Source organism: Chelon labrosus (assembly GCF_963514085.1).
Source record: "Chelon labrosus genome assembly, chromosome: 23".
NCBI lineage: Eukaryota > Metazoa > Chordata > Actinopteri > Mugiliformes > Mugilidae > Chelon > Chelon labrosus.
Genome location: NC_140356.1, coordinates 16898361 through 16924463, shown reverse-complemented (window position 1 = coordinate 16924463; position 26103 = coordinate 16898361). Strand labels below are relative to the sequence as shown.

At 43.4% G+C, this 26103-nt stretch overlaps 1 protein-coding gene across 1 annotated transcript in view; it reads right to left on the bottom strand.

Moving 5' to 3' along the window:
- syt1a (synaptotagmin Ia) overlaps window positions 1–25427 on the bottom strand; it is a gene marked incomplete at its 5' end in the record, with an annotated part of 44884 nt that extends 19457 nt beyond the window's left edge. Inside the window, 4 exons of the mRNA XM_084573084.1 lie at window positions 762–929; window positions 8309–8434; window positions 11102–11274; window positions 25253–25427. Of these exons, the coding sequence (XP_084429210.1) occupies window positions 762–929; window positions 8309–8434; window positions 11102–11274; window positions 25253–25427 (642 nt within the window). The remainder of the gene's footprint in view (window positions 1–761; window positions 930–8308; window positions 8435–11101; window positions 11275–25252) is intronic.
- Window positions 25428–26103: the final 676 nt, after the last annotated feature.

Below are 26103 nucleotides of genomic sequence, written 5' to 3'. Positions count from 1 at the left end.
AAGCTCCTTAAAAATGTGACACCATTGAGTCCTGTGATGATATAATCTCTGCCACTTGTCTAAATTTAATTACATGTCAAGCAGAGTCGGATGTATATCTTTGGAATGTGTGGATGGAGTTATTTTGCTTTTAAAGTCACTTCCATCCATCCTACCTCTTCTCTGACAGACTTCCATTCCTCGTCTTCCTTCAAACTTACTGAGATAATTTGTTAAAATGCAAAAAAGGCCCCCTCCCCCCGTTTGTCCTTGACAAAACATCTTCCTGACGGTGTCACAGCTGCTTATAATCACTGTGACAATGCTTCCCGTGATGCACCACACCTTTTGAATTAAGCACTTCAACAACACATAAATAAATTGTGAATTGAGGTGGATATCACATCACATTATGCCCAACTCACACCAAACACCTGCGCTCTCCACTGTCGGCTGAATAACAAAACTTTCCCCCCACAACCGAGCAGCAGCCATGCATCCATTAGGGCCGAGGCAAGGCCGGGGTGTAGCGGTGCATCTGCCTGTGTTAATCCCAATCACATCGAGCCTCGGTGTGTGTGAGTGTAGCTGTGTGTGTGAGAGATATTCTGTCAGGAGCTTGTTAATGTGCCAGCTGGTTGCTGTCTCCGCACCTTCCCGGCATTCAAGGCTGCATGCAAATCAGATTGTCAGTGGAAGCTACAAAAAAATCAAAAAAATAAATAAACAAAAAGCGCGTGTAAAACACAAATCCTCCGGGGGGAATTAAACTTTTAATGTACCTTGAAGGTGAACTGTTCATTGAAGACCGGGTTGAGGGTCTTCCTGTGGACCTTGGTCTCAAATTTCTTCTTCTTGTCAGGCAGCAGGTAGACCTTTACGTATGGGTCAGACGTGCCGCCCATGTCCATAGCGGGCAGCTCTGCCGCCTGGATGATCCCCACTATGAGCTGAAAAGGGTAAAGATCAGAGAAGGTGTGTCACACTGTCCACACATCCATATTATCCTAACTTCTACTGTCATCCCACCAACACCCCTACAGAGAAATCTAGCTCTTAATCACTCTCCTAAGACCTAAAGATAAATTGGATTTCTTCATCTTTTAATATCACTGGCAATCATCCCTTAATAATAGGTGCCTTAAAGATGATTCAGTGTCATATCTCTCCAGGATGTGGCTCCAGTGTTAGAAGGTTATGTCACGGCAGCGGCCGAGGAGTTCATAAAGGTCAGGACGTGTCAGACTAGCAGCGAGAGGACTGTTTTTCTTCACATAAGGCTGATAATTGATAACCGCAGTAGGAGGGGGGAGCCGGGAGGCTGATTGACCTGCCAGTCAGAGCCTCTACTCAAAGGCCTCTCGGGAGGCCCAGCTAGTCAGTCAATCAACTTCCTATCAGGCAGCCATCAAGCAGCAATCTGGAGGCTGACCAGGGCACTCAGCCATGGAGCTCTACAGCTGTCAGGAGCTGCATCAGTTTAGTGTGCAGCTATCAGGGGGAAACAATGAGCTCCTAAAGGCAAATGACCACCAATGTAAAATAAATTCAACGGGCTGATTTAAAGCTATGTGGATGGAGACAAACAACCACATTTTTTGGGGGATCCTGCGGTCTAAGGAGACAAAGGCAAGGAGAAAACGTTCTTTTCACTTTTTCCCCTTCAGACAATGTTCAGTGAGTTACGTTTGGAGCATTTCTCCAGCTCATAAATATCTGGTTCTTTGATAAAGAAGTGGGAAGTACAAGCTTTTGTGCAGAAAGTTTACAGAGGCTGCAAATCCCAACATATATTTTAGTAAGAAACATCAAATCACTGGCTACGTGTACGGTGACAATAGTGTTCCACTAATAATAAGAGTAAAAATGCCTCATGTAACCACCTCAGGCAGAACAGACAAATTTCTGGGACAGAAACACAGAGAAAGCGAAACAACAAGCTATTCAAACAACAAAACCTGGCTCCTAATAACCACGTTAGCACTTGATCTGATCGCTCCTCTCTGGTTGGAATGAATCCATTCTTCCTAAGTATGTTTGCCCCATGTGAGGTAAATTATGATGAGTTTCCAAAAAGGACAGAATTATGGAGGTAGCAAAAACAACCAGCTGTTCAAACGCATGTTTCAAAAGATGAACGAAGCCAGATTTCATGTACGCAGTGGCATTGAAAATGTAGCTCCATCTTAGTTGTAATTGAAACTGGTTGGATCCATAGACTGTATATAAATATGGACAATGCGTCGCCACTTCCTTGGCCAAACTGACGCTATTTTTCCATGGTTAAGGGCAGAGTTGCGGTATTTATTTATTTAGTATTTATTTATTTAGTTTTTACAACTCTCACAGTCCAATAGGACATTTTATGGAGCGGTTGGCATGGCAACTTGTAGTCGCCATTATGTCACGTCCCGTTTCTATAGCGTCAAATAACTAACAATTGACACTTGAACATACATCAACTTTATATTAACCACATAAAATGACAGAAACCATCCTTGAAAAACATTATTTGACGTGTATTTTAGTGTTTTAGTTTGTCCCAAGTCCCGCCCACTAACATGGAGGAGGCAGAGCTTATGACCTATACTGCAGCCAGTCACTAGGGGGAGCTCTACTTGCTTTGGTTTCACTTTTGAGGAGCAGTTCCGCCGTCCATCTTTATACTTTCAACTGGGAGAGTCTCCTGTTTCTGTTTTCAGTAATATTAAGGACACAATCTATCATCTATACATGCTTGTCCTGTAGAGGGTTGCAGGTTGCTGGAGCCTATGGCAGCTGGCTTTGAGCAAGAGGTGGGGTACTCCCTTGACAGGTCCATCATAGGGGTAAGAGAGAGACAAACAGCCATTTATGAACACCTACAGCCAATTTAGGATCACCAATTAACCTGGTATGCAAGTCTTTGGACACCTGGAGGCCCGAGGAGAACACTCCACACAGAAATGGCCTCTGCAGATTTAAACCTGGATCATTCTTGCTCATTATACTGCTATTATCTGTCGTGTTACATCTATTTCATTACCCTGTACACGTCTTTAAAGGATGGTGGTGAGATTCCAGCAGGTTAATCATCACGGGATGATGTCGTATTGATTAATGTGGCACATACCGGCTGACAACATTAACAAACACCACTTATGACAATAATGAACACGAGACACATACATCATGGGAAGTGTGGGACAGCTTTGATTAATTAACTGCTCCCCAGGTTATGCACAACATTTTCACGTCACTGCTGGAAACCCTGAAACAGATCCTGTCGTGATTTGTGCGGATCAAACTGACGGAAATATTAGTTCTTCTTGTGCACATGCTGCTCGTAGCTTATCAGGATCGCTCACTGTGAAACAGTTACACAACCCGGCGCTACAAAGGACGTCCAATTATTCGAGCTGTCATTTACCTTTCACCTAAATGGAACTGTGTTGTGTCGTGGGAGTCCAGGAGGAGAAATTATTCTTCTCTGTCCTTCTGATTTACGTCCATCCATCAGCGGGAGACGCAGCATGTCACTCCATCTTTACTGGGAGTGGCACTGATGCTTGAGAGGAGATCAGGGTGTTTGCCACATCTGCTAATTGTCTTTTTTCTGATTCTGTATGACACTACACAATGTTCACAATATAAACTCTGGATTTAACTTCACAAGATTCACTTATTTGTAATCTTTCTCTCAAAACTAGTTCAAGTTGAAAGTGCTTAGGGATGCCACCAGTTTGTTTTCTTATGCACTGAACACACTGTCCTGCATTAGTTTGTGTAGCTCTCTGTCCGTGCCAGAGTGAAGGATTATGGGAATTCATCCAATGTCGTCTCTGGTTTATGATGCTCTGCATGGGTTGAATGTTAATTGATTGAAAGATTGCCTTGAACTCAAAAGGAAACAGTAGATTTCTCCACAAGAAGTACAGAAAAAAACAACATGTTATAACTCAGTTTCGCTCAACTGCAACTGTTTGTTCTGCATATTTTTTGAAACCTACAATGAGAAGACATACGCAGCACCGATGCAGTATCATTTAATACATGTATGCAGTGCTTCTACTAATGATTATTACAGTTTTAATAACAAAGACCACGCCTTAATAGACGCAAGGAAGTTTATTGGTAGACAGGACATGAAGGAAATGGATGATGGATGGAGGGATGAGAGTTAAAGGGAAAGGATGAGAAGAGTTGAGGTGAAGGGATGAGAAGGCTCGAAGGGAAGCGATGAGAAGAGTCAAAGGGATGAGAAGAGTCGAAAGGAAAGGATGAGAAGAGTTGAGGTGAAGGGATGAGAAGAGTTGAAGGGAAGAGATGAGAGGAGTTAAAGGGAAGAGATGAAAAGAGTCAAAGGGAAAGGATGAGAAGAGGTGAAGGGAAGAGATGAGAAGAGTTGAAGGAAAGAGACGAGAAGAGTTGAAGGGATGAGAAGAGTCGAAGGGAAGAGATGAGAAGAGTTGAAGGGAAGGTATGAGAAGAGCTGAAGGGAAGAGTTGAGAAGAGTTGAAGGGAAGAGATGAGAAGAGTTGCAGGGAAGAGATGAGAAGAGTTGCAGAGAAGAGATGAGAAGAATCAAAGGGAAAAGATGAGAAGAGTCAAACAGAAAGGATAAGAAGAGTTGGATGAGAAGTGTTGAAGGGAAGAGAAGAGTCAAAGGGAAAGGATGAGAAGAGTTGAAGGGAAGAGATGAGAAGAGCTGAATGGAAGAGATGAGAAGAGTTGAAGGGAAGAGAAGAGTTGAAGGGAAAGGATGAGAAGAGTTGAAGGGAAGAGATGAGAAGAGTTGAAGGGAAGAGAAGAGTTGAAGGGAAGAGATGAGAAGAGTTGAAGGGAAGAGATGAGAAGAGTTGCAGGGAAGAGATGAGAAGAATCAAAGGGAAAGGATGAGAAGAGTCAAACAGAAAGGATAAGAAGAGGTGGATGAGAAGTGTTGAAGGGAAGAGAAGAGTCAAAGGGAAAGGATGAGAAGAGTTGAAGGGTGGGGACATCTCAGGAAGTATCGACCCCTTGTCCTCCTGGTTCCTGTAATGAAAGGTCGAAGAGGAAGAAAAGAAAGGAGAGAGACGGCGGAGGTTGAGACTTGAGACGAACAGAGAGGGAAAGAGTTAAGACACACCTTTATAGGTAAGCGTGGGTTATTATAATTAAACTCTTGATCATGCTTTTGTTTCATGATTTTGTCTATACAATGTGCACAGATGTGGCTTCCGACATCTGACGTCTTCAAATGGCTTGTGTTTTCAAGCCAATGATGAAGTAGTACATCCTTACACCAGAACAGTTTCTGTTTGGATTTGGAATAAATGACACCTACTATTTAAAATCACTCCACCGTTGAGAGTTAAGAAACAAAATCAACAGCGTCGGTGTGTTTGCACATCTGTGTGTGTTGTTGTTTTTTGTATTTTTTTCTGTTTAACAGAGGCTTTCTCGCAGCAGAGGGCTGACGATTATTTGTTTGTGTGCTAGTCTTCAGTCCGTTGAGCAGCACGATGACCAGAATGGGTTCAGGATGGTGATTCAGCTCCTGGCACCGTATCTTGGAGGGCTTCGTCCCACTGCATCACCGCTCTGCTGTGACTTCCAAAGAAGACCAACAAGGACCGGCCTTCCCGACAAAACAGCTTTCCGCTTCTAATGTTTACCGCAGCTGAATATGAGCTCTCTAGGGGAAACAATATGAATGTTTTGAAATTCATCCCTTCGTGGTAATGAGTTTAAAATGCACATATTCTGACTGGACACAAAGCAAGACGCCTGCTCTTGACCTGTGAAAAGAGCAATGAATATGGTAATGATGTTGAAAGTGGGAATGACATTATAATTCTCTCCCCTGCTGCGCTGAGAGGGCTCTTCGTGGTTCATTTGCTGTGTGTTTGCCTGATGCAGCCGCGTCGCCGCTCCCTGAATGATTTCGGATCTTTTGCAAAAACCTCTCGTCTCATTAGTGTTTAAACCCAGTGTCATCAACTCCGGGGGCAGCAGCCATTTGTGGTGGTTAACGGACAGAAACAAAGCTGGGACTTTTTTTTTTTTTACATTAATCTGCAAGTCTTTTCCCACTCGGACTGATCTGCTCGCCTCAAGTCAGTGCTTCCCTCTTTTTTTTTCTTGAGCATTTACCGACAGAGTAAGTTTTAGGCCACCATGAGACGTAACTCTCTTCTGAAAAGCAGACAATTAATTACTGAGTAGTGCTAACAGCAGGATCTTAAATTTAAGAAGAAGCATATTAGTATGGATGGTACATGTCTCTTAAGGTTACTGGCATTAATTTTTGCATTTGACATTTTGTTTTTATCAAAATTTAACCAGGACCTTTGCTGAAACAGGCCGTTTGGGGTTCATAAACACGGCAAGTATCAGTATTAACGATTGCGACTAGCAGGCAGTGCCCCGCTACCTCCCGCCACCCTTTGCAGGATATAAATCTGATTTAGAACCTAAATTACTCCCAGACAGAAGGTCGGCATCACACGATGGTGCAAAACCCCAGTAGTTAATATTCAGCATCGGAGTTCCATTTGGTTCCACATCTGTGCACGGCGACAAAAAACGAGCAAGCTTAATTGATGAGTTATGAGAAATGATTATAATTTAAGTTAAGATTAAGATGTTAAAACTCTTGCTTAAGGCTCTACAGCTGTAGAAAAATCATGGCATGTGTTTGAATATGCAACAAGCCCCTTTAAGCATAAGGGGGCAGACTACTTCCTGCACGGTCACTCAATGCTGGACGCATGGAGTCAGGATGATTCTAAGTTTTCATGCTGGAAGTGGAAGTGCAGCATCTGACAATGTTTGTATGTAATTGCCTGGCTAAATCTTGGGAGGTAAAGAGTATTTTGGACTTTTCGGGGTTTAAAATTCTCTTTTGCACTTTCTCTTTGGGTTCTTTTAACAGAGTCTCTTGACGTGACAGTAGGATCCTGCATCCTGACGTAAGCGCCAACACTTTATTCTTCACATGTGGTTGTGCGACGAATTGAAGATTCCCTTTCGAGCATAGCTTCTTCCTCTCTGAATGTCTATTCTAAGGGATGGCACAGATTCAGACTGGGTTGTTTGAACAATAACATTTCAATTCGAATCAAAACGGGAACATATTCATGCTCCGGCATGAGCTCTAGCTGCAAGACTTCTTGCTCTTCTCTTGCGACATCAAAGAACTACAGGCACAGAAGGTCGACTGTGACGTCACCTCACGTCTGGACCACTTGAAGACACCGCAGAGACGTGACGCTTACGTTGATTGCGCGGACCTGAAAGACTGAAGATAAAAAAAACAAACACATTTCCTGAAGGAAGACCGCTGCGTCTCTAGACAGTGTCTGCCACAGAGCGGAAAGTGGGTTAGATGAACTGCCGCCTCTGTGAGTTTTTAGGTCTCCCTGTTGCGAGCCTCTTTAATTTCCGAGGCAGCCGCCGGAGGAGGCACCGAGGTCACTGTCACAAAACATGAACGCTGCCATCCATTCATAACACTTTAACTCCACTGTGGAGCTTATTACCCGTGTAATCAAGAACCTCATAAAGACCTGTCACCGCCTCCCGCTACACGACAGGTCAATGTAATCGTGTCTATATAATATCCATTTTATGAATTGACTTTTTCTCTAAAAGAAATTAGGGCCCGGTTGACTGAACACTGATGGCGCCTGCTCCTTGTTATTTTATTAGCATCGTTATTATCTCTAAAACTATTGATTTGTGACCAGTGCAAGGTGAGAGAAACTTTTCTTTGTTCTGTTTTCCCGGTATGGACGCCGGGGCGTATGGAAGCAGCCAGTGTTACTGTCTAATCGGCGCTGTCAGTTCTGTTTATAACGTGGAGCTAGCACAGCCCGGTGAGGGACAGTGTGTTCATGCACTGCGTCTATTATCTGTCACACAACATCTGGCGCCGGGAAGTTGATGTGCATCCTCATTTCTGCTTTTTAAAAGTCAGTCGCTGGAAAAAAATAAAATAAAATAAAGCAGATGGATATCTGCAGGGGCTGTATTCAATCAAGTAGAAAGAAAGAAACAAATACAGAGACAAACTAAATCCCAGCAGTGCACGGTGTCTCTTACAAGCCTCGGTGGTAAATGCACAAACTCGACCACCATGATACATCCCGGAGAGATTGCTTCTCAAGCTTCAGTGACTCAAACTGTGTTTACAGCAGTGACGGCGCAACCGACGGAGAATGTTGTGCAAAACCCGGGTTGGGTCCTGTTTAATCTCTGGAGAGACGAAAAGCTGGACCTCGGAGGCTTGGTGTGACCATACTTACGAGGGGTGGACCTTTTGCAACAACGACACACACTGAGAGAGATCTGGAGAACTGATCCTTACCGCATTCTCTGTGAAATTGTAATCCAGGGAGTATTGTAATTTGCCCAGTTTCTGGTCCTCCTTGGGCTCGGCCTCTTTCTCCATTTCAGTCAGCCCTGTCTCCGCATCCTCCTCATCCTTCAAGGCCTGAAGGAGACACCCACCAAGAGTCAGTGTCGCCTGTTTGTCGCTGGTGCTAGCACCCAGCCAGCCGTTCCCCGCCCAGGTCCTGCCAGCGGACCTACTCCTGTAACAGCTCCCACTTGTTTTACGGTGTAAAAAAAGGGGGGGGAGGGAATGGGTGGGGAAGCAAGCACTAAAACACCATAGCAGTTAACACCAGGACATGCTCTGTGATGCACTAAAGCCCCGGGCCTGGTCCCCTGATGGTGCTTTTCTATCAATCTCTGGGTGCTTTCTGTCTGAAGGGAGGAAAGATCAAATGATGGCGCCAGAAATGAGAGCAATGGGCAGGCTTTAGAAAAAGGAGGAAGACAAAGAGGGAGAGAAAGAGAGGGGACAGAAAGAAGAAGAATAGAAGATGCTTCCGGAAAAAAGACAACAGTAAGACAATTCCCTTGATGTTATTTCAGGCAGATCAAGTCTCTGGCAAAAACACATATCAACTGGGAAGTGTCTGGAGTGGCAGAGAGTGAGAAGTGAAGTTGCCCTTTCGCTAGCCTGGCACTGAGGTGAGGGTAGCAGGTGGTGGTGGCACCGGTGGTGGTGGTGGTGGGGGATAAAGGAGGGGCGGTGGTTATAAGAACAACATGCGATTGAAGAGGCAAAGACTAGTTCTCAAGGTCATTCATTCAGCGTCAAAAGTTGCCTTCCAAGATGTCTCTTTTTTTTTTTTTTTTTGTTAGGCATGCAGAGCATTCTCTGTCGTGACAAACCGGTGCTCTGGTGTGATTCCCCCATTCCCAAGAGTGGCTACACCCTCAGACACGCAGTCACATAGTCATCGTAAAGCTTTAACGCTAACCCCCTCCTCCCCCCTCTACGCCGATGGTAGCTAGAAGCGTCATGCCAGCGGTGGGTGGGTGGGTAGGTGTTGGTAAAAAGGGGTCGTAATGTACATCGGGGGGCCTGCTCCTATTAAGTTTGTCAAGTTGCTCATGTGAAAGCAAAAGGCTGAACAACGCTGATTAGTTTCTTTAAATGAATATATAAATAAATCCGCAGCTTAGCCACTTGGTCTCCGCCTTTTGCGAGCAAATCCAATTTGACACGCGAGGAGTTGGGGGGAGAAATTAGAGCAGGTGAAATGATTGAGATTTTGTACGATTTGATGAGGTTAAAATCCACCGTGCGCTCCAGGGCACTGATCTGTTTTCGGGCCTGGGCTGGGTGCTACTGTACGTCAAAAGCTTCCTTTTCATCAGCGGCTTCAAAAGAACGTTTACTTGTAGAGCCTCTCAATCATTCCACGTTCGCTCGCCGCCACTCGTTTGAAATGTAAATCAAAGCCTCAAAAGGCGGGAGACTTTGGCTCGGCGCGGGAAAATCAGGGTGGTTCAACCTCGCCGATGCGCACCCAGTGTTTCCTCTCATACATATATATGTGCATATGCAGGTTGTACACACATATATACAGCAGATATACATGTACTGTGTGCATAGTTACATATATTTGGTCTTATGGGAGTAGTAGTTGTTGTCAAGAGGCTACAAAAAATAAACAAAACGTCAGAGCAGCAGGCTTAAGAAGATCCAACAGCAATTTAGGAACCTACCGCCAGTGACCATCCCGAACAGTCATCAGACACAACACAGATAAGGAGGACATAGAAGGAAGAAACACAAATTAAAACAACCACACACAGGAGTTAACACGCCAGAGTCTTGGGCACACCAGGAGAAATGACCGCTCGCCTCGGAAGTGGCAGATTCACCGATCTCAGAGATGAGTTATTAAGGTATTATTCTGATTAATGGCTATTTGGGAACAAAGGCTGGGTTGTACAAAGGCGGGCAGACTATTGGAAGCTAATGAAATTGCTTGTCCCCTAACGAGGTGAGTGATGAAGCCTAAATAACCTCGCTGGCTGATGCTGTTCCTGCATATAAGACAATAGAAGAGACTTAAAGATTACTTCTTTCTTTAATAATAACTACGTCAAATGAGGTAGGAAAATGTCGTCTAAGTTTCAGTTCCACCTCTGATAGCTGAGGTGTTGGAACAAATTAAACGCACTTTGTACAAGGCTCCACCGAGGACGGCGGCTTAATGATGCTCCGCCGGTGCAATTAGTGCGCTAACTCCGTCTAAAGTGTCACCCTTCCCCGCTCTGTTGAAAGCCAGAGTTTAATTCCACTCCTCCCTCCCTCCCACCCCGTTTGTCTAGCGTTCGGTGACGTCATTTCTCTGGGTGGACACCACTGCATTACAAACGTTACTCGCGACCCCCTCAGCAAGTGAGCGGGTCCTCGTTTGACAAACTTTATCGGGAGCGATAAAGCAGGAGATAGAAAAGAGAGTCGACTAAATAAACGACTTCTCCTGTGATTAAACTACACGCTTTTTCTTTTTTTTAAAATGAAACGCTGAAATATCACAGGAAATAATACTGTAATGTATCTCGCTGGCTGCAATAAATACATAATATACAAGCAGGATACATGCAGCAGAGTGGCAGCCATTGCAAAAGAAACTGGAGGAAATTATTCAAATACTGTTGGCGATTAATAAAATTTGACATTGTGAAGAATTATATTTCCTAAAACAATAAAAAGAAAAGCAAAAACACTAAAACTTATTGTAAAATTATTGATATTTTTCTCATGCAAATGGGAATAGTTCAAAGTCTTTACCTCGGTTTTGGCTCCATCTTTGACGTCCTTCATGTTGATGGCATTTTTGCCCTTGTCTTTGCCCTTCTTTTTGTTTTTCTTCTTGAATATCCACTTTTTGCAGACGCAGAAGCAGCAAGCTAACACCAGGATGATCGCCACAAAGGCAATCGAGACAATGGCCCATGATGGCACTGCAGAGAAGGGAGAGAGGGGAGAAATAAAACAGCATGTCACGGCGGGGTAAACAACATTTCAGTGAGCTCGGCCGGAGAAGCGTTTGGAAGCAAAGTTGCAAAAAGTAGTGATTACACCGACTGACAGGTGAGATAAAAGCAGAGCTGGCAGTCGGGCTCGGGCCCGGGGCCCATCAAGAAGTGGCAGACTCTTAACGATCGGTCCTGACTAGGAGGACGAGACCCGACTGAACAGCTTCAGCCAATTTGGTGGAAGTAACAGATGTTGGCATTTTCCACTTGCCATTTAAACAAAAGATTCTCAGACGGCTGACACTTTCACGGCAATCACCGGGAACACAGAAGTTGCCGGGGAGTGAGAGCGGTGGTAATTTCGCAGGGCGCGCTCCGGAGAGGCATTAACAGAGGCTTGGCCGTGACCAATCCGATGATGCAGTAAAACCAAAGCGGGTTCGCCGGGGTGGCGCCTTTCATCGTCCACATGCTCTCAGCTTCCATGTTACATTTAAAAAATAGTCAGTGTGTGAGGACTTTTATACATTTACACGTCGTTGCCAAGCCCCTGAGCAAAGTTGCTCTTTGTGTTGCTTAAAAAGAGCAAGACCACATATTTATTTATCTGAGGTAAGTTTTACCACCCACGAAATGGAGTAAAAATATGTTTTTCTTCTGCACTATATGCATTTTTACCTTTTATCTTGATGTTTAGAAGAGACTTTTAATGTCTGAAAGGAAACCTCACCTTCATGTTTTCTTTAAACTGATATTTTTTTTAGCTTTCAAATATAAAGAAATAAATGAAAGTTACAATCTGGACAGACCAGATAAATATGTGACTGGAACATAATTAAATTCAACAGAAGAGCCAATTTTCATCTTTTCATCCTGCAAACGGTAGAAAATATAAAACATCCTGCACATTTTTTATTTAATTTTTTTTTTTTACACCAGCACCGTAATGGCTCTAAGAAGTAAATTAATTCCACTATTACACACATAGATATTACTTCAACACATTCATCTGTGGCTTTTGCAAACACGGACGTAAAATGATGCCTCATGTTCCTGCGTCGAACGGCTCAGCAGGTAACCTGCAGGATTCATTTAATGATTCATGTAACTGTTGTTGTTGTTGTTGCTTAAGGTTCAACCTGTTTACTGGAGAGTGGGGAACATTGTTTTTCTTTTGGGGTGGTAATGGTTGTTCCAGGAATTAGTCAAACCAAGGTGTTACCGATGAGTTATTGTTCGAAAAGCTTGATTTTTTTTTTATTGCAGCCTTGGTGGTTTCAAGTGTTTTTCTTTGGCAAGTGATAGTGGTAGCGGGATAATGTCCATAATCAGGAAACTACATGTTGGATCTTTCTGGATTTTGGACATCTAGTGAGGCTTATTTCTATTTTTTATTATATTTACTACCCATACTACCTCTGCAAGAACATGTAAATATATAATCCCTGTAATTCCTGTTTACGTTTGCACTTTATTCACTTTACTTTCACAATAATGTTTACATCCTCCATGGACAGTTTGGCTAGTTAATACATTTATGACATAGATTTTTTTTACTTTTCTGTATTTACATTGTATTATATTGTTTTGTTTTTGTTCCTTAAAAGTGTCTTGTACTTGCACGTGCTGCTGCTCACTTGTGCCTTAAACTGCTGAATCTGAATACCTGCAATACCTGCAACCTGGACTATTAAGAAATGGTAAAAACAAACAAACGGCAACTTCATTTATGTCATAATATGATTTGTATAGTCGGTAGTCTGGAGCAACAGTTTGGGAATTTTTTTAGCCATACAAACAGATTGAACTTCAGTGAACTTCTTTTTTTAGTATTTTATTCTTAAAATGTATTTAAGAGCTTAAAAAATATAATACAGCAAGAAGGTTCTGGGTTCGAATCCACTGGCCGACTGGTGCCTGCGATAGACTGGCGACCTGTCCAGGACTGACAGCTGGAATAGGCTCCAGAATGAATGAATGAGGGTTTTCATGACTGGTTGATATTACGATACTTAAGATGATATAAAACCCACAAAATTTAATGTGAGTGGCACATGAGTTGTTGTTTTTCCCTCTGCCATATGTTGTTGACCTACTCCGTGGACCTGACTGGAGAAATTGGACAAGCAGCAGTCAACTCTGTCACCTACCCACTGTCACATACTCAGCTCGGCAACACGGTTGACAGCCAGCTGGAAGCACAGTGACACCTATCTAAGCTATGGTCGTCGAGTGCTTCCTGGTGCGGACACACAGGGATACTGTGTACACAAACACGATGGTAGAAGAAGAAGAAGAAGAAGAAGAAGAAGAAGAAGTGGGTGGTTCTAAATAGCAGAGAGAGGCACCGTAGAGTCCAGATGGGCTGAAAATAATGAGGGACCTCAAGACAGACTTCTCCCTTCAGCAGTCATAATTGTTGCTCCTTTATTCCACTCAGCAGACATCCAACACCTGGCAGCCCACCCCTATTTTAATAGGGAGGGATGAGCACACATTTTAGCAGCATATTTTGAAAAGGCGAATGGAATACTTCTGTCTCCAGCGCTCGTGTTTTTTGGAGCGAAAAATTCCCACGAGACAGTTGCCGGTACCTGTCAAGGTTTTATCCCAGGTATTAACTCAAGAGTGGCCATAAATCCGGCAAGCTAATAGGGAACATAACCCAAGGTGAAAACTACACTCTTGAGGACTTTATCTGGAGGAAAAAAAAGAGAAAGAAAAACTCCAGAAAGACCCATCAAAACAGAGAAGTATATTATAGTCTATCACTATGAGGTGTTGCTCACCAGCATTCAGCTATGGTTCCTTTTACCGAGGTCCATGGGGGAGAAAGAGAGAGAGAGAGAGAGGGAGAGAGGGGAGGAAAATCGATTCTCTGTTGACAAAATCAATAAGCACTCTCCTCCAAGGAAAAACAGTGAGTGATGCTCTAAAATAACTTTAGGATCTACAGCTTTGGCCTCGGAGCGGTGTGGTAATGGAGGTGACGCTGGTTAGGCCCAGTTTACAACCAGCCACCGAAAAGTCCTTAAGAAACATGGCACCTACTAAACTGTGAGGCCAGGGATTGGTTGCTGGGTTTATAACTTTATAACACGCGTCTTTTTGTTGGTTCACGTACTGTATACGTCAGGATATTTGCAATAGCACACGTGTAAAGATCTATCTTGGACTGATCCGCGTTCAGAAGAAGAACTACTGGCAGCTGTGGCAGTTTATGGTGACAACAGTAAGAAGTGACTGTGCCTTTTGCGCACAAGTTTTCCTCAAAAATACGGCAAGCATTGTCTTCTTACACAATAAATACACAGCTAGTTACACTGATAGCTTGCATAGCTCCTCAAATTGAGGCTTGTTGTTATGTTTCCTCTTCTAAACTATCCTACGACACCAAAAGGTTCGCCAATCTGGTTGAAGATTACCCGTTTTCTAACTTTGACTTTTGTGGTGATACTGTGCCGCAATTCGTCCACCTTTCCCCAAATTTGGACGTGAATCCTCTCAAATTGAAGCTTAAAGTCTGCAATTTAATGGTATATTCATGATATCATTACAGCTTCAATATGTTACAGTAAAACAGCTAAAATAAGGAAAAATTGAGCCAGAAAGAAACAGCCCTCTCCCAAAAAGGGGCGTGACCAGCAGTCGCTCATTCGCATTTAAAGGGGAACTACCGTTTTTTACAACCTGGACCTTATTTCTAGCATAAAATACGATCGTTTACTTACCCATATAACTTTGGTGTCATTTGGAGTCGTTCAGGAGATATTTAGATCCACGTATATCCATACAATGGGAGTGAATGGGGCACCGAGACACAGCCTCTAAATAACGCATTATCTGCCGCAAAACTCGTTCAATTCACCAATATTTTGTTATGATACACTAGCGCTATTCCCCGTTGAGTCCATAGTTACCTGTTATCATCAATCACCTGTTCAGTCTGTAGATTGACCTACTAACCTCTGACCTGGATGATGCCAGAAATAAGGTCCAGGTTGTAAAAAACGGTAGCTCCCCTTTAAAGCTACGGAAACCAAAAAAAGACTGTTTGATGCAGGGAATAAAACAAAAGGGTTTAAAAGCATGGCAAAATTAACAGCGTATGTTGAGCTGAAACTTGAAAGACACATTCGGGGGACATGTGGGGCTTATGTTAAATTGTTAAAAAAAAAAAAATAAATGTAACATGGGACCTTTAAAGTAGGGGTCGGTCAAAATTTTACCACTTCAGTTTCAATTTTCATGCCAATTAGCTCCACTTCTTACTTAATACATAAAATACTCTCCACAACCTAAATAATCTGTTTTAAAACAAGCATTTTTTTTACAACTTCCAACCTCTTATACTGAGGACCAATTGGTAACAGTTGTATTCATGATTAGTACCTACGTGATTAACACATTAGAAAAGTTCTGGTTACCTCGGTTACAATTTTAACCCCAGTCACCACAGTACAGAGTATTTGTCAAAGGCTAATAGCTCCGAGGATACTGTGGCACATCCGAGCGAAGGAACAGCTGCTTTCACCTTCCACGTAGGAAACGCTAACACAAGGTAAGGTAAGGAGACAGTCTCTTAATGGAAGTGTCAAAGAAACGACAAGTGTGTATTTCAGGCTTGCACACCGCGGTGATAAGCCATCACTGCTCTAAAGAAATGGTGAAAGGTGGATTTTCTTTTTCTTCTTCTTCCACAAATGGGATCTCTGATTAACAGAAATTATAATAAAGACACTGTAAAAACCTTATGTCACTCTACAGTCACTTCGACAGAGCGCCTGATGGAATGCCATTTAGACGGTTACAGTGGAAATCAATGTATGAACCCAGCCCTTATCTTATTCATCAGGCGCTCATCTTCCATTGAAAGGCCCTTCTGTGTTCCTTAATTAAAGGAACCTGAGTCCCAGAAAGCAATAAAAGCATTCCCTAATTAACTACATTGTATGAGTGTCTTTTCTCGAGAGAGAGAGGGAGGGAGGTAGAGAACTAGAGCGAGGAAGGGAAAGAGAGAGCGAGAGGGAGTGCTGCCAGCGTGCTCGGCGCACTTCAACTCCCAACAGTTATCTCTTGTTCCGCCGTGCGACACAGCATGGAAAATGGAGTTTCTCAAATGGGTGGGTTTCGCTTGATGAAATCCAGGTTTGCTGTTCCTCAAGGCTGAAATCACTTTTCAGCACGGCCGCCAAAATGGCACGCCCGCGAAGCAAGAGCACTAAACAAAGAGACACCTTCAAAGATGAGATGTTGAGTGACATGTTATGTACACCGATCAGGCGTAACACAACCTAATATTGTGTAGGTCTCCCTTTGTGCCTCCAAAACAGTTATGACTCATCAGAGAATGGACATGGGCCTTCTGAGGGTGTCCTGTGGCGTCTGGCAATAGATTGTTGTTGTTGATTGCCTTTGGGTCCTATGCGTTGACAGGAGGGCCCTCTGTGGATCATCCCATAGATACTTGGGTTAGGGTTAGGGTTTGGGATCTAGTGAATTTGGAGGCCAGGTCAACACCTTGTGCTGTTCTTCATGTTTTTTTGAGTTGTTCTTAAACCTGCTGCCATCAAGGAGTGTCATTGCTATGGGGTGAGGGTGCCTGGTCTGGTCTAGGTGGGTACTACATGTCTAAGTAACATCCACATGAATGAATGCCAGGTCCAGACGTTTCCCAGCAGAACACTGAATTGTCACAAGATGTACTGTCAATGTTATTTACTTCTCCTGTCAGTGGTTTTAATGTTGTGGCTGACTGGTGTATATCGCCCATCTTTCTACAAATGTCTACATGCTAATTTCAGGCATATTTGAAATGCCAAAGCCTAGAAACTGAATTAAAACCATTAGAAAACGATTAATTTTTCGACAGCGGCACACAACATGTCATTTGGTGCAAACCTTGGCAATTTGGCCCAAAATGGACGATTGTGGCTCAGGTGGCAGAGTGGGCTGTCTGCTAATTGCAGGGTTGGCAGTTTAATGAATGGTCCACCAAAAGATGGCCAACATGTCCCGGAGCAAGACAACGAAGCCGAGCACTTTTCATGGCAGCTTCCACCGCTGGTAGGAGAGTGAATGGGTGAACGGCAAAACACTTCAAGAGCTCTGACGAAGGTATATAGGCTCGGTATAAGTGCAGATCATTTACCACCACAGCACCAGAAAACCTTAAGTCTGTTAATATTTCACGCCTCGTTAATGGGTCATTAGTAAACCTTTGCCCGTGCGCGGGAGACGCCACCCAGGTTAATCTGAATAACATCCTGTAATTGTAGGTGAGCACTGGGTCATTAACAGGTCTTAGCCCTGTGACTTTCAGATGGGCACCACCCACAGACGTCCCTATTAAAAACCTCCCCGCCGCTCAATTAGAACTGAAGACGCCATTTCAATATGCATCATCTAATACGCTATTCCTTAGAAGATGAACACTTTGTATTTATATAGCTCTATAAGACAATGCCGCTGCAGAAGTTTCAACATTTCTGCACAAAAATGAGGCAATACTTCTACCTCTACGATTACAGGTTATTTTCAGGGTCAAATTCGAGCCCATCTGTTCAGAAGTGTTTCCAATCAATGTGATGACATGCTCAGTGTCCCTGTTTAGTTTAAAAAGAATCAGGGATTTGTCTCGGTCGGATCTTCTCCAGGCACGGACGAAGGAACTTTCTGAGGAGCTGAGAAGAAGACTTACTGAAAAAGTTATCAAAAAACGTCTCTCTAAAGATTTTGGAATCCACAAATACAGTTAGAAAGATTGTGAACAAGGATCCACAGGAGTGGTTGACCAATACAGATCCCTCCAAAAGCAAGATACATAACAGGCTGAGGTGACAAATGAACCCAGGGGAACTTCTCTCACATTGGCTAATGTTAATGTTCATAAATCCACCATCAGGAGAACACTGAACAACCATGGTGAGCATGGCAGAGTGGCATGGACAAAGACACTGCTCTCCATGAGGAGAAACCAGAAGACTACTGTAAACATGTTCAGTGGATAAATGAGAGCAAAGTAAAATGGTTTGGTTTAAATTAGATGCGTCATGTTTGCAGAAAAGCTGCAAAAACCTTTAAGCGGCACCATTTGCCTCTGTTCTGCCTCAGTTCTAAAATTAAAAGTAATTAAAAGGAGTCGCGTTGCATTCATCCTCTCCTACTTCCCCCTGATAACACGGAGCACTTCACAGAGAAAGCTTCCATGAACTGGATGGAGTTTGACGGATACATTTAAATGAGTGTGGGCGTGTACGGGTTATATTACGTCCGGGTTCTATCCACGCTAATCCAGCGTGACAGGATCCTGTTGGTCAATTAACCTTGACATTACATCTCGTTATGCTCACGAGAGCGACACTCTGCCCGCTGCCCTTTCCCCGCTGTGGCTTGTTTAAGCAAACAATATGACTGCAGCAGGGAGCATCATCATCATCATCATCATCATCATCATCCAGCTATCTGCAGCTATCTGATGATAACCAACACCGTGTGGGTTCCTCCCTTCGTAGCAAAATAAGATTTGAATTTAAAACGCTGCTGCTTCTTTGTGATTTAGCCAGATTAGGAATTTCTGTTTTGTTCCATTAACACAATGCAGGACCTCCTTTGAGAGTTGTGTGTGTTTCATCTTTAGAGAAAAAGGTGAGTTCATGTCGTCGTAGTCTGATTGAGAAAAGGCAAAAACGACCACGGAAATACAGCAATTAGTCAGACAGCCTTAACCCAACCTCACCTCTGGATATTATTCACTGACGACACATTTGCACCAAAGGAAGAGGATTTAAGCTAAAGTAAAACATGCGTTCAGATATTAAAAATATTAACCACAGGATGTGTTCTAACTTCATCCTGACCTGACTTTAGTAGTGGCTAAATCTTTATATCTATTGATCTTAACCCTACAACACTAACGTTATAAATAGTAACACCATCACTGACGTTGGTATAATATAATATACCAGATAAAAAATACTTCTCATCAAAATATATCGAAGTACAGCAATACATGGTACAATGAAGAAGTACTTGTCTTTTATTTTCAAATATAAAAAGTCTCATAAAACTAAAATAAAAAGGTATCACAAGGGGCTCATGTTAAAAGTTGCGAAAAATTAGGGAATCTTTAACGAGTAGCTCCTTAAAAATAAATAAATAAATAAATGGAGCTTGGAATTCGGTCCACCTGTTCTTGGGACCTGTGAGACTTGTCCAGTGAAGACACAGTCTTGCTGCATCAATGACAACCGTGGGAGAGACAGTCATAACATGTCACTTTTTGTGACGAGCCGACAAATGAATTCCCTTGGAAGTTATCACTAAATTATATTTATTCCGAAGCATTATACTAACCCATACATGCAAATTCCAGGACTGCTTAGCCACTGCTAATATTGAAGCGATTGCTAAAGTAAAACTACCTTTAGTTATGTTTTATTCACCTGTTGCCAGGCCAGATTAACCAAGTCTGTGACAGGATTATAGCGTCTATTACGATCATCTGATTTAATACAAAGACACTAACACTGGGTGAAAATCACGATTGCAGCGAGGAAACACTCCTACCTTTGATGACGTCAGTGAGCAGCCTGTAGCTACCCAAGAACCCACGCAAAACAGACCGCAGCAACACAACGAAAATCACGTGATAACTAACCCAACGTTGGTGTTCTAGGGTTAAACACAACGTCTTTTAGTCTCATAGCTGCAACCATCAGCTGCCTGGTTTCAATACCACAAAATCTGCACATTAGTATGCTGATGTGAAAATGTTGTTCAAAGCACCAACATGCTTGTAAATTCTTGCATTCTGGCTGTGTTGTGCTGTTGTTCCATCCTCTGCAAGGCAAGTTTTCTTTTTTCTTTTATTTAGAAGCAGAGCGTTTTGTTTGACTGATTTTCTCGACTTGCAAATTAGGCTATTTTAAACAATTTACAAGTGTTTCCTCCCTTCAGCAAGAGAAAACCTGATGTTTTAATGCACAAGAGTCAGTTTGTGCAGCTCGATGCAGCCTCCACCGAGAACAGGCTAGTAGAGACACGATCCTGGGATATGTCTGAAACAAGCTTGTCTGGTGGAATCAAACACATTATCTGGAGTGGCTCTGAATAAGCTCTGGGGGCTGAGTCGCGTGGCCCGGGTCAGTCTTATTTTCATCCATCTTTCGGAAGAGCTGCAACAAGATTATAGGGCTCTCTGTCCTTTTATATGAGAGACACAACTAAAACAAATCATTTAACAAATCAAGCTGGTGTCGTTGTTGTTTTCTTATGTTCTCATCAAGACCTCGTTAGAGCAGTGTCGCTGATATGAGTGCTATAAAATTAGCATGTTTATTATGATTAAAGTTATAAGAGTGCTCACAGTCTATTAGAAGTCAGACATACAGAGGCTCGTAGCGTATATTTGAAGCTCCCTTTCGCCGGTCAACGATACCAAAACCTTCTCAGGTAGAGACGGCAGATTTGTTTTCCAGGTGTTCGGGTGATCCTGGCTGAAAATTGATCTGGTTCGACCAAAACCCTTATGGCGTCTCGTGGAAGACAAACTTCTGCAAAGCGAGGTCAGAGAGAAGACGGTGAGCAGCAGGGAGGCTCTGCAGATCCACCACCGTAATCCCCCTTTCATAATCTCTGCTGTCTGTTGACTGTGAGCAGTCGCAGAGTAAGTAAGATAAGCTGAGACGCGCCAAAAGTACACCGATCAGGCATAACATTAGGACCTAATATTGTGTAGGTCTCCCTTGTGCCTCCAAAACAGCTGTGACTCGTCAGAGAATGGACATGGACATTCTGAGGGTGTCCTGTGGTGTCTGGCAACAGGATGTTGTTAGTGGGGGGGCCTTTGAGGGGAGGGGCCTCTGTGGATCATCCCACAGATACTTGATCAGTTTGGGATCTAGTGAATTTGGAGGCCAGGTCAACACCTTCATGTTTTCTTTTAGTTGTTCCTAAACCGTTTTTGTTGCTGCATCCTGCCGGGGATGTCTGCTGCCATCAAGGAGTGTCATTGCTATGGGGTGGGGGTGCCTGGTCTGGTCTAGGTGGGTGCTACATGTCTAAGTAACATCCACATGAATGAATGCCAGGTCCAAAAGTTTCCCAGCAGAACACTGAACTGTCACAAGATTATTTATTATTGTTTACTTCTTCTGTCGGTGGTCTTAATGTTGTGGCTGATCGGTGTGTGTTTTAATGGGTCATAGCACACAAAGATAAAGGTAAATGCTGTGGCGCTATGAGGTTGGATCACGTGGGAAGATCAATCATGTGGATTTTGTCAAATAATTGCGTCGTGTGTTTAAATTGAAATTTGTCTGAATTCTCCACGGCTTCATAAAAACCCAAGACTTTGTTTGCGGAGAGCTTTTGGAAGCCTAAAACCACAAAGCTCCTGATAATGATTAATATTAAAAAGCAGACGCACAAAAGGTAAAGAAATTCTTTATTTTCCTGAAATGTCAATCGCTCGTCTGTGTTATTAGGATTAGTGGATGTTGGAGCCGGCGGTCATGGATCAAACAGCCTCCGTGTTCAGAGGTTAATTGTTATCGGGAAGCAAAGCCTCGAGTGTTTAGAAAACTTACCAAGAAATCCAATACGCTGGTTTTTACTCGGAGGCAGAGCGGTCTGTTCGATGAAAGAGTCACAGCACGGTTTAGTGTGATTACACAGTATAGACGGAGCCTTGACCATTCACAAAGTGATCAGAGAGCTCACTCTGGATACGTTTTTATTAAATTAAATTACATCTTACATCTTTTCTTAGCTTTGGTTAAAGAAACAGCTTGAATTCTGGTCTCTTGTGATGGAAATGTTCCGGCATTATTTTTTAATATTGTAGAATTATCCGTTTATAGATTAACTGAGAAACAGCTGCAGCTCTTCAGCGTACCAAAGAGAATCTAAAGAGCATGAAGGAACCTCTCCAAACTGAGACACTCCTTCCTCAAAGCAGGTCTCGAATAACTAAAACAAAGCAACTAACCGAGTCAAAGACTGGAATAAAGTTTGCCTTTTGCACGCTAGAGCCGCGGACCAAACAGATGGAGCTGGAGGCAATATCCCCGGCTCAGAGATGTGATGATTGACAGAAACTCTGCCGTGAGCAAGGCCAGTGTGGCAGCTCCATGTGGCCACCCTCAAAGCCTGCAGGGCTTAAACCGGGTTATAAACCCGACAGAAGATCTCACGGCGCCGTGCCGAGCGTGCAGCAGCTTCTACCCATCACACATTCTCGTTAAATTCTCCGCCCGGCTTTCTCCAGACAGTATCGATATTCCTCGGAGTAAACAAGTCTTTGGACATTCATCACCGGCTTGGCAGCACCGGGGAGCACAGTCTCTGCTTTTGATTGAGGGGATGAGGTGAGAGAAAGGAGCAATAAGAGACACCCAGCAGTTACCCCCGCTGCAACTCGGACAACTTTTTCCGCCCGGGGGAACCAAAACCAAAGACTTGGTTTTAAAAGATTAAAAGTGAGGCAAAAGAAAACAGACTGTCCGCTCCATCGCCGCCGAGTGAAAGATTTGTCCTGCTCGGAGGAAGATGTGACGGGACAGGTGTCGGGGTCCTGAGCCAGAGGTGAAAGCAACAGCAGCCGGTCGCCAAACTGAATCGCGGCGCTTATTCCTCCTCGGCACCGAAACACTGTACGCGTTTCCATTTTCCATCAGCGTCTCGTTTAAGCCCCACACGCATCCAGAGCTATCTGAATATAAATCGTGGCTTTTATTTTGGTGGATACGCCGCCTGGTGCAAATACACGCTCCTCTTGTAGGAGGAGGAATCTTTCACGGCGACTACACGCGCTATTAAATCTCTGGAATGGGGGGGATAATATGACTGGTGGCGTCGTTTGGCGAAGAAGAAATAGGGCTTCTCTTTCACGGGAGCCATTTCCTGTTGAGAATATTACTTCCCCGTGAGCCTGTGGATATATATCTATATTTAGATTTTTTGCTGAATGCAAAAAAAAAGAAAAAAGAAAAACCCTTGGAACTCCAGGCGGTGCTTTATCCTGAATGACACAATGACAACCGCATTCTCACATACTTACTACTGCGAAAAAATCTCCAGGCTAAGACATATGGACGTGGAAGCGCTCGGCTGGAAGGTTTAGGGGATGAAAAAGGGAGAGGAGGTGTTGAATAATGGTTGTGACTGAACGCACAAGAGAAACTGAAGAAGCAAATAATAAAAAAAAAAGCAGCGCAGTTTAGTGATTTATCATGTCAGAGACTCGAATCATCGCTGCCAGATGTTTATTCTCCGCTTCAAATGCGATTACCTCTTTCATAACATCATTTAGTAAGACAATCCAATCCTCTTTTGTCATTCGGCGCATGAAACACTCAAACTGTCTGAGTCAGAAGGAGAAGAAGCCCCAACAAAAGATGAACAAGCAAATAATTAGTCCACTTGATTCACCGGGAGTCTTTGTCAAAGATCACGGGGCGACGCTGGCTTGTTTACCGTGCGTCGTCGCCCACAGAAGTTCACCCTCCACCAACGGCTGAAAGTCACGGTTACGATCATCCTGAATGGCTTCCTCTCCTCTGATGGATTCATTTTTATATAATAAGGGGTGTAATTATTGGTTTGTCACATGCGGTTGTAAGGCTGCGGAGAAAGAGGTGACTCATGATGAGGAGCGGCTTCCCACTTTTTTGTTGATTATCTTAATGCTACACTACGTTACTGACTGAAGTCAAATGAGACCAGAAGAATATGACGTATTTTTGAGAGATTTTGAGAGTTTTTGAGGTGTCTAATTCCACGAATTTGGTTGTGTTTGATGCTTCGGCTAACATCGAGATAACCCATCGGCCGATTGGGGCCTTTCTGTGTGGAGTTAGCATGTTCTCCTTGGGTCAGGTACTCCAGCTTCCTCCCATTGTCCAAAGACACATACTCGTTAGGTTCATTGGTGATTCTAAATTGGCCGTAGGTGTGAGTGTGAGTGATTGTCTGTCTCTCTGTGTTAGGCCTGTGATAGACTGGCGACCACGTCCAGGGTGTACCCCGCCCACAACCCTCCAGAGGACAAACTGAACTTTTTTTGTACCAATGTAATAAAATATTTTTTTCAAACGAAAAGCTCAAAGAAAAAAGAGACGGCGGCGTCCGATTAAGAAATTTGAAAAGAATGCATGAACCCCGAAGACACAAGGAAGCTGCAAGAAATAACCACCTGTTTGACCTCCTGTCCTCTAGGGGGCGATGCAGATCCACAAAAACTTGCACCAGTCCCTCAACAAACACAGTCACTAACAATAAAAACCTGTCTGAATATATTTAAATTCTCCTGCAATATATTTTATATTTATTATGGTTTTACTTTGTCTGTGGATTGTTTGTGGGTAAATGTCGTAGAGTATTTGCTGCATCATGTATATAATGACAATAAAGGTTTCTATTTCTATTTCTATAAGGAACACGCCAACACCCAGAGGTAACGTTAGCCGAGGATGGCGACGCTAAAGTTCAAACATTTCCTCTGAAAAACCAACCAACACTGGACGCAATTTGGCAAAGCTACCTACTTAATGCGTAAAGACGCACAATGTGGTGCAAACCTTAACGTAGTTACGTTCCCAAGAGACTAGAACCAGGAGTTTTCTCTTTCGTTTTTTTTTTTTTTTAACCCAAGCTCTGCAGTTTAGAGAAGTTTAAAGATGAGGAGAGTTTGAACATGGCTGAAAGAGTTGCAGTCAATCTCAATCTGATTGTGTCAGAACTTCAGTATCACAGTAATTAAAAGTTTTGATTCACAGTTTTTTTTCCATTATACATTTTTTTTGATTAGCTGCTATAAAATTTAAGAAAATTGCAAGAAAATATCCCCGAATCAACCCAAAACGTAAAGATAAATAAAGAAAAGCTTCAAAGATTTATTCATGTTCTTCTTAGTGAATGTTTTTCTGTAGAGTAAGTAGCTGCTGCTTAAAGTCACACTCACATGGGATTTTGTTCAGCTCGTTCATGAACTTATCCTTCAGCTTGGAGAAGGCCTCATCCTTCTCCCCTGTGCCGGGGCCGGCCATGTTGGTGGTGTTGGAGCCGGCCGTGGAGGAGGAGGCGGTGGTGGGCGCGGGGGCCGCCGCCGCCAGCGCTTCCCTTCGACTCTCGTTCATCTTGGCGGAGCTGGAGCGGCCAGGCAGATGCTGGACAAGTGGAGAAAAGGGGGAAACAGACAGAGGGTTGTTTTTCTTTGTTTTTTTTTCTTAAATTTTGTTTTGCTGCTGTGACAGATGCATGTCAAAGACAGCGAGCTCGTCTTGTCAGATGACTGAGCTGACGCAGACCGTGCGAGCAGCTGCTGGCTCAGCCTGAGTAAACATCAGCTGGGTTCCAGGATGAATTGGCCGACGTGCCGAATTCAGAACAAAGCTACTCACTCACCGCTTAGACTCCAGATTAACATCACAGAGCAAAGATAAAATGGTTATTTATTACTCTCGTGCAACGCAGCCCTCCTTCTGGCTTGATTTGAATCCTTCCTTTTTCACCAATCAACTTAAAGTACGGCTGAAAATGTTGCAGAGCGGAAAAAAAAAACCCACAAGCAGACTCTCATCACACCCAGCTCTTTGTACAACACCAGGTGTATTTACTTTACACACAGGTGGGCTGAAGGAAACAGTGTATCACCTCACTCACAATGGATCAGGCATAACATTATGACCACCTCCCTAATATTGTCTAGGTCTTCCTTGTGCCTCCAAAACAGTAGGACATGGGCCTTCTGAGGGTGTCCTGTGAAGGTGTTTGGCAACAGGATGTTGTTAGTGGGGGGCCTTTGAAGGGAGT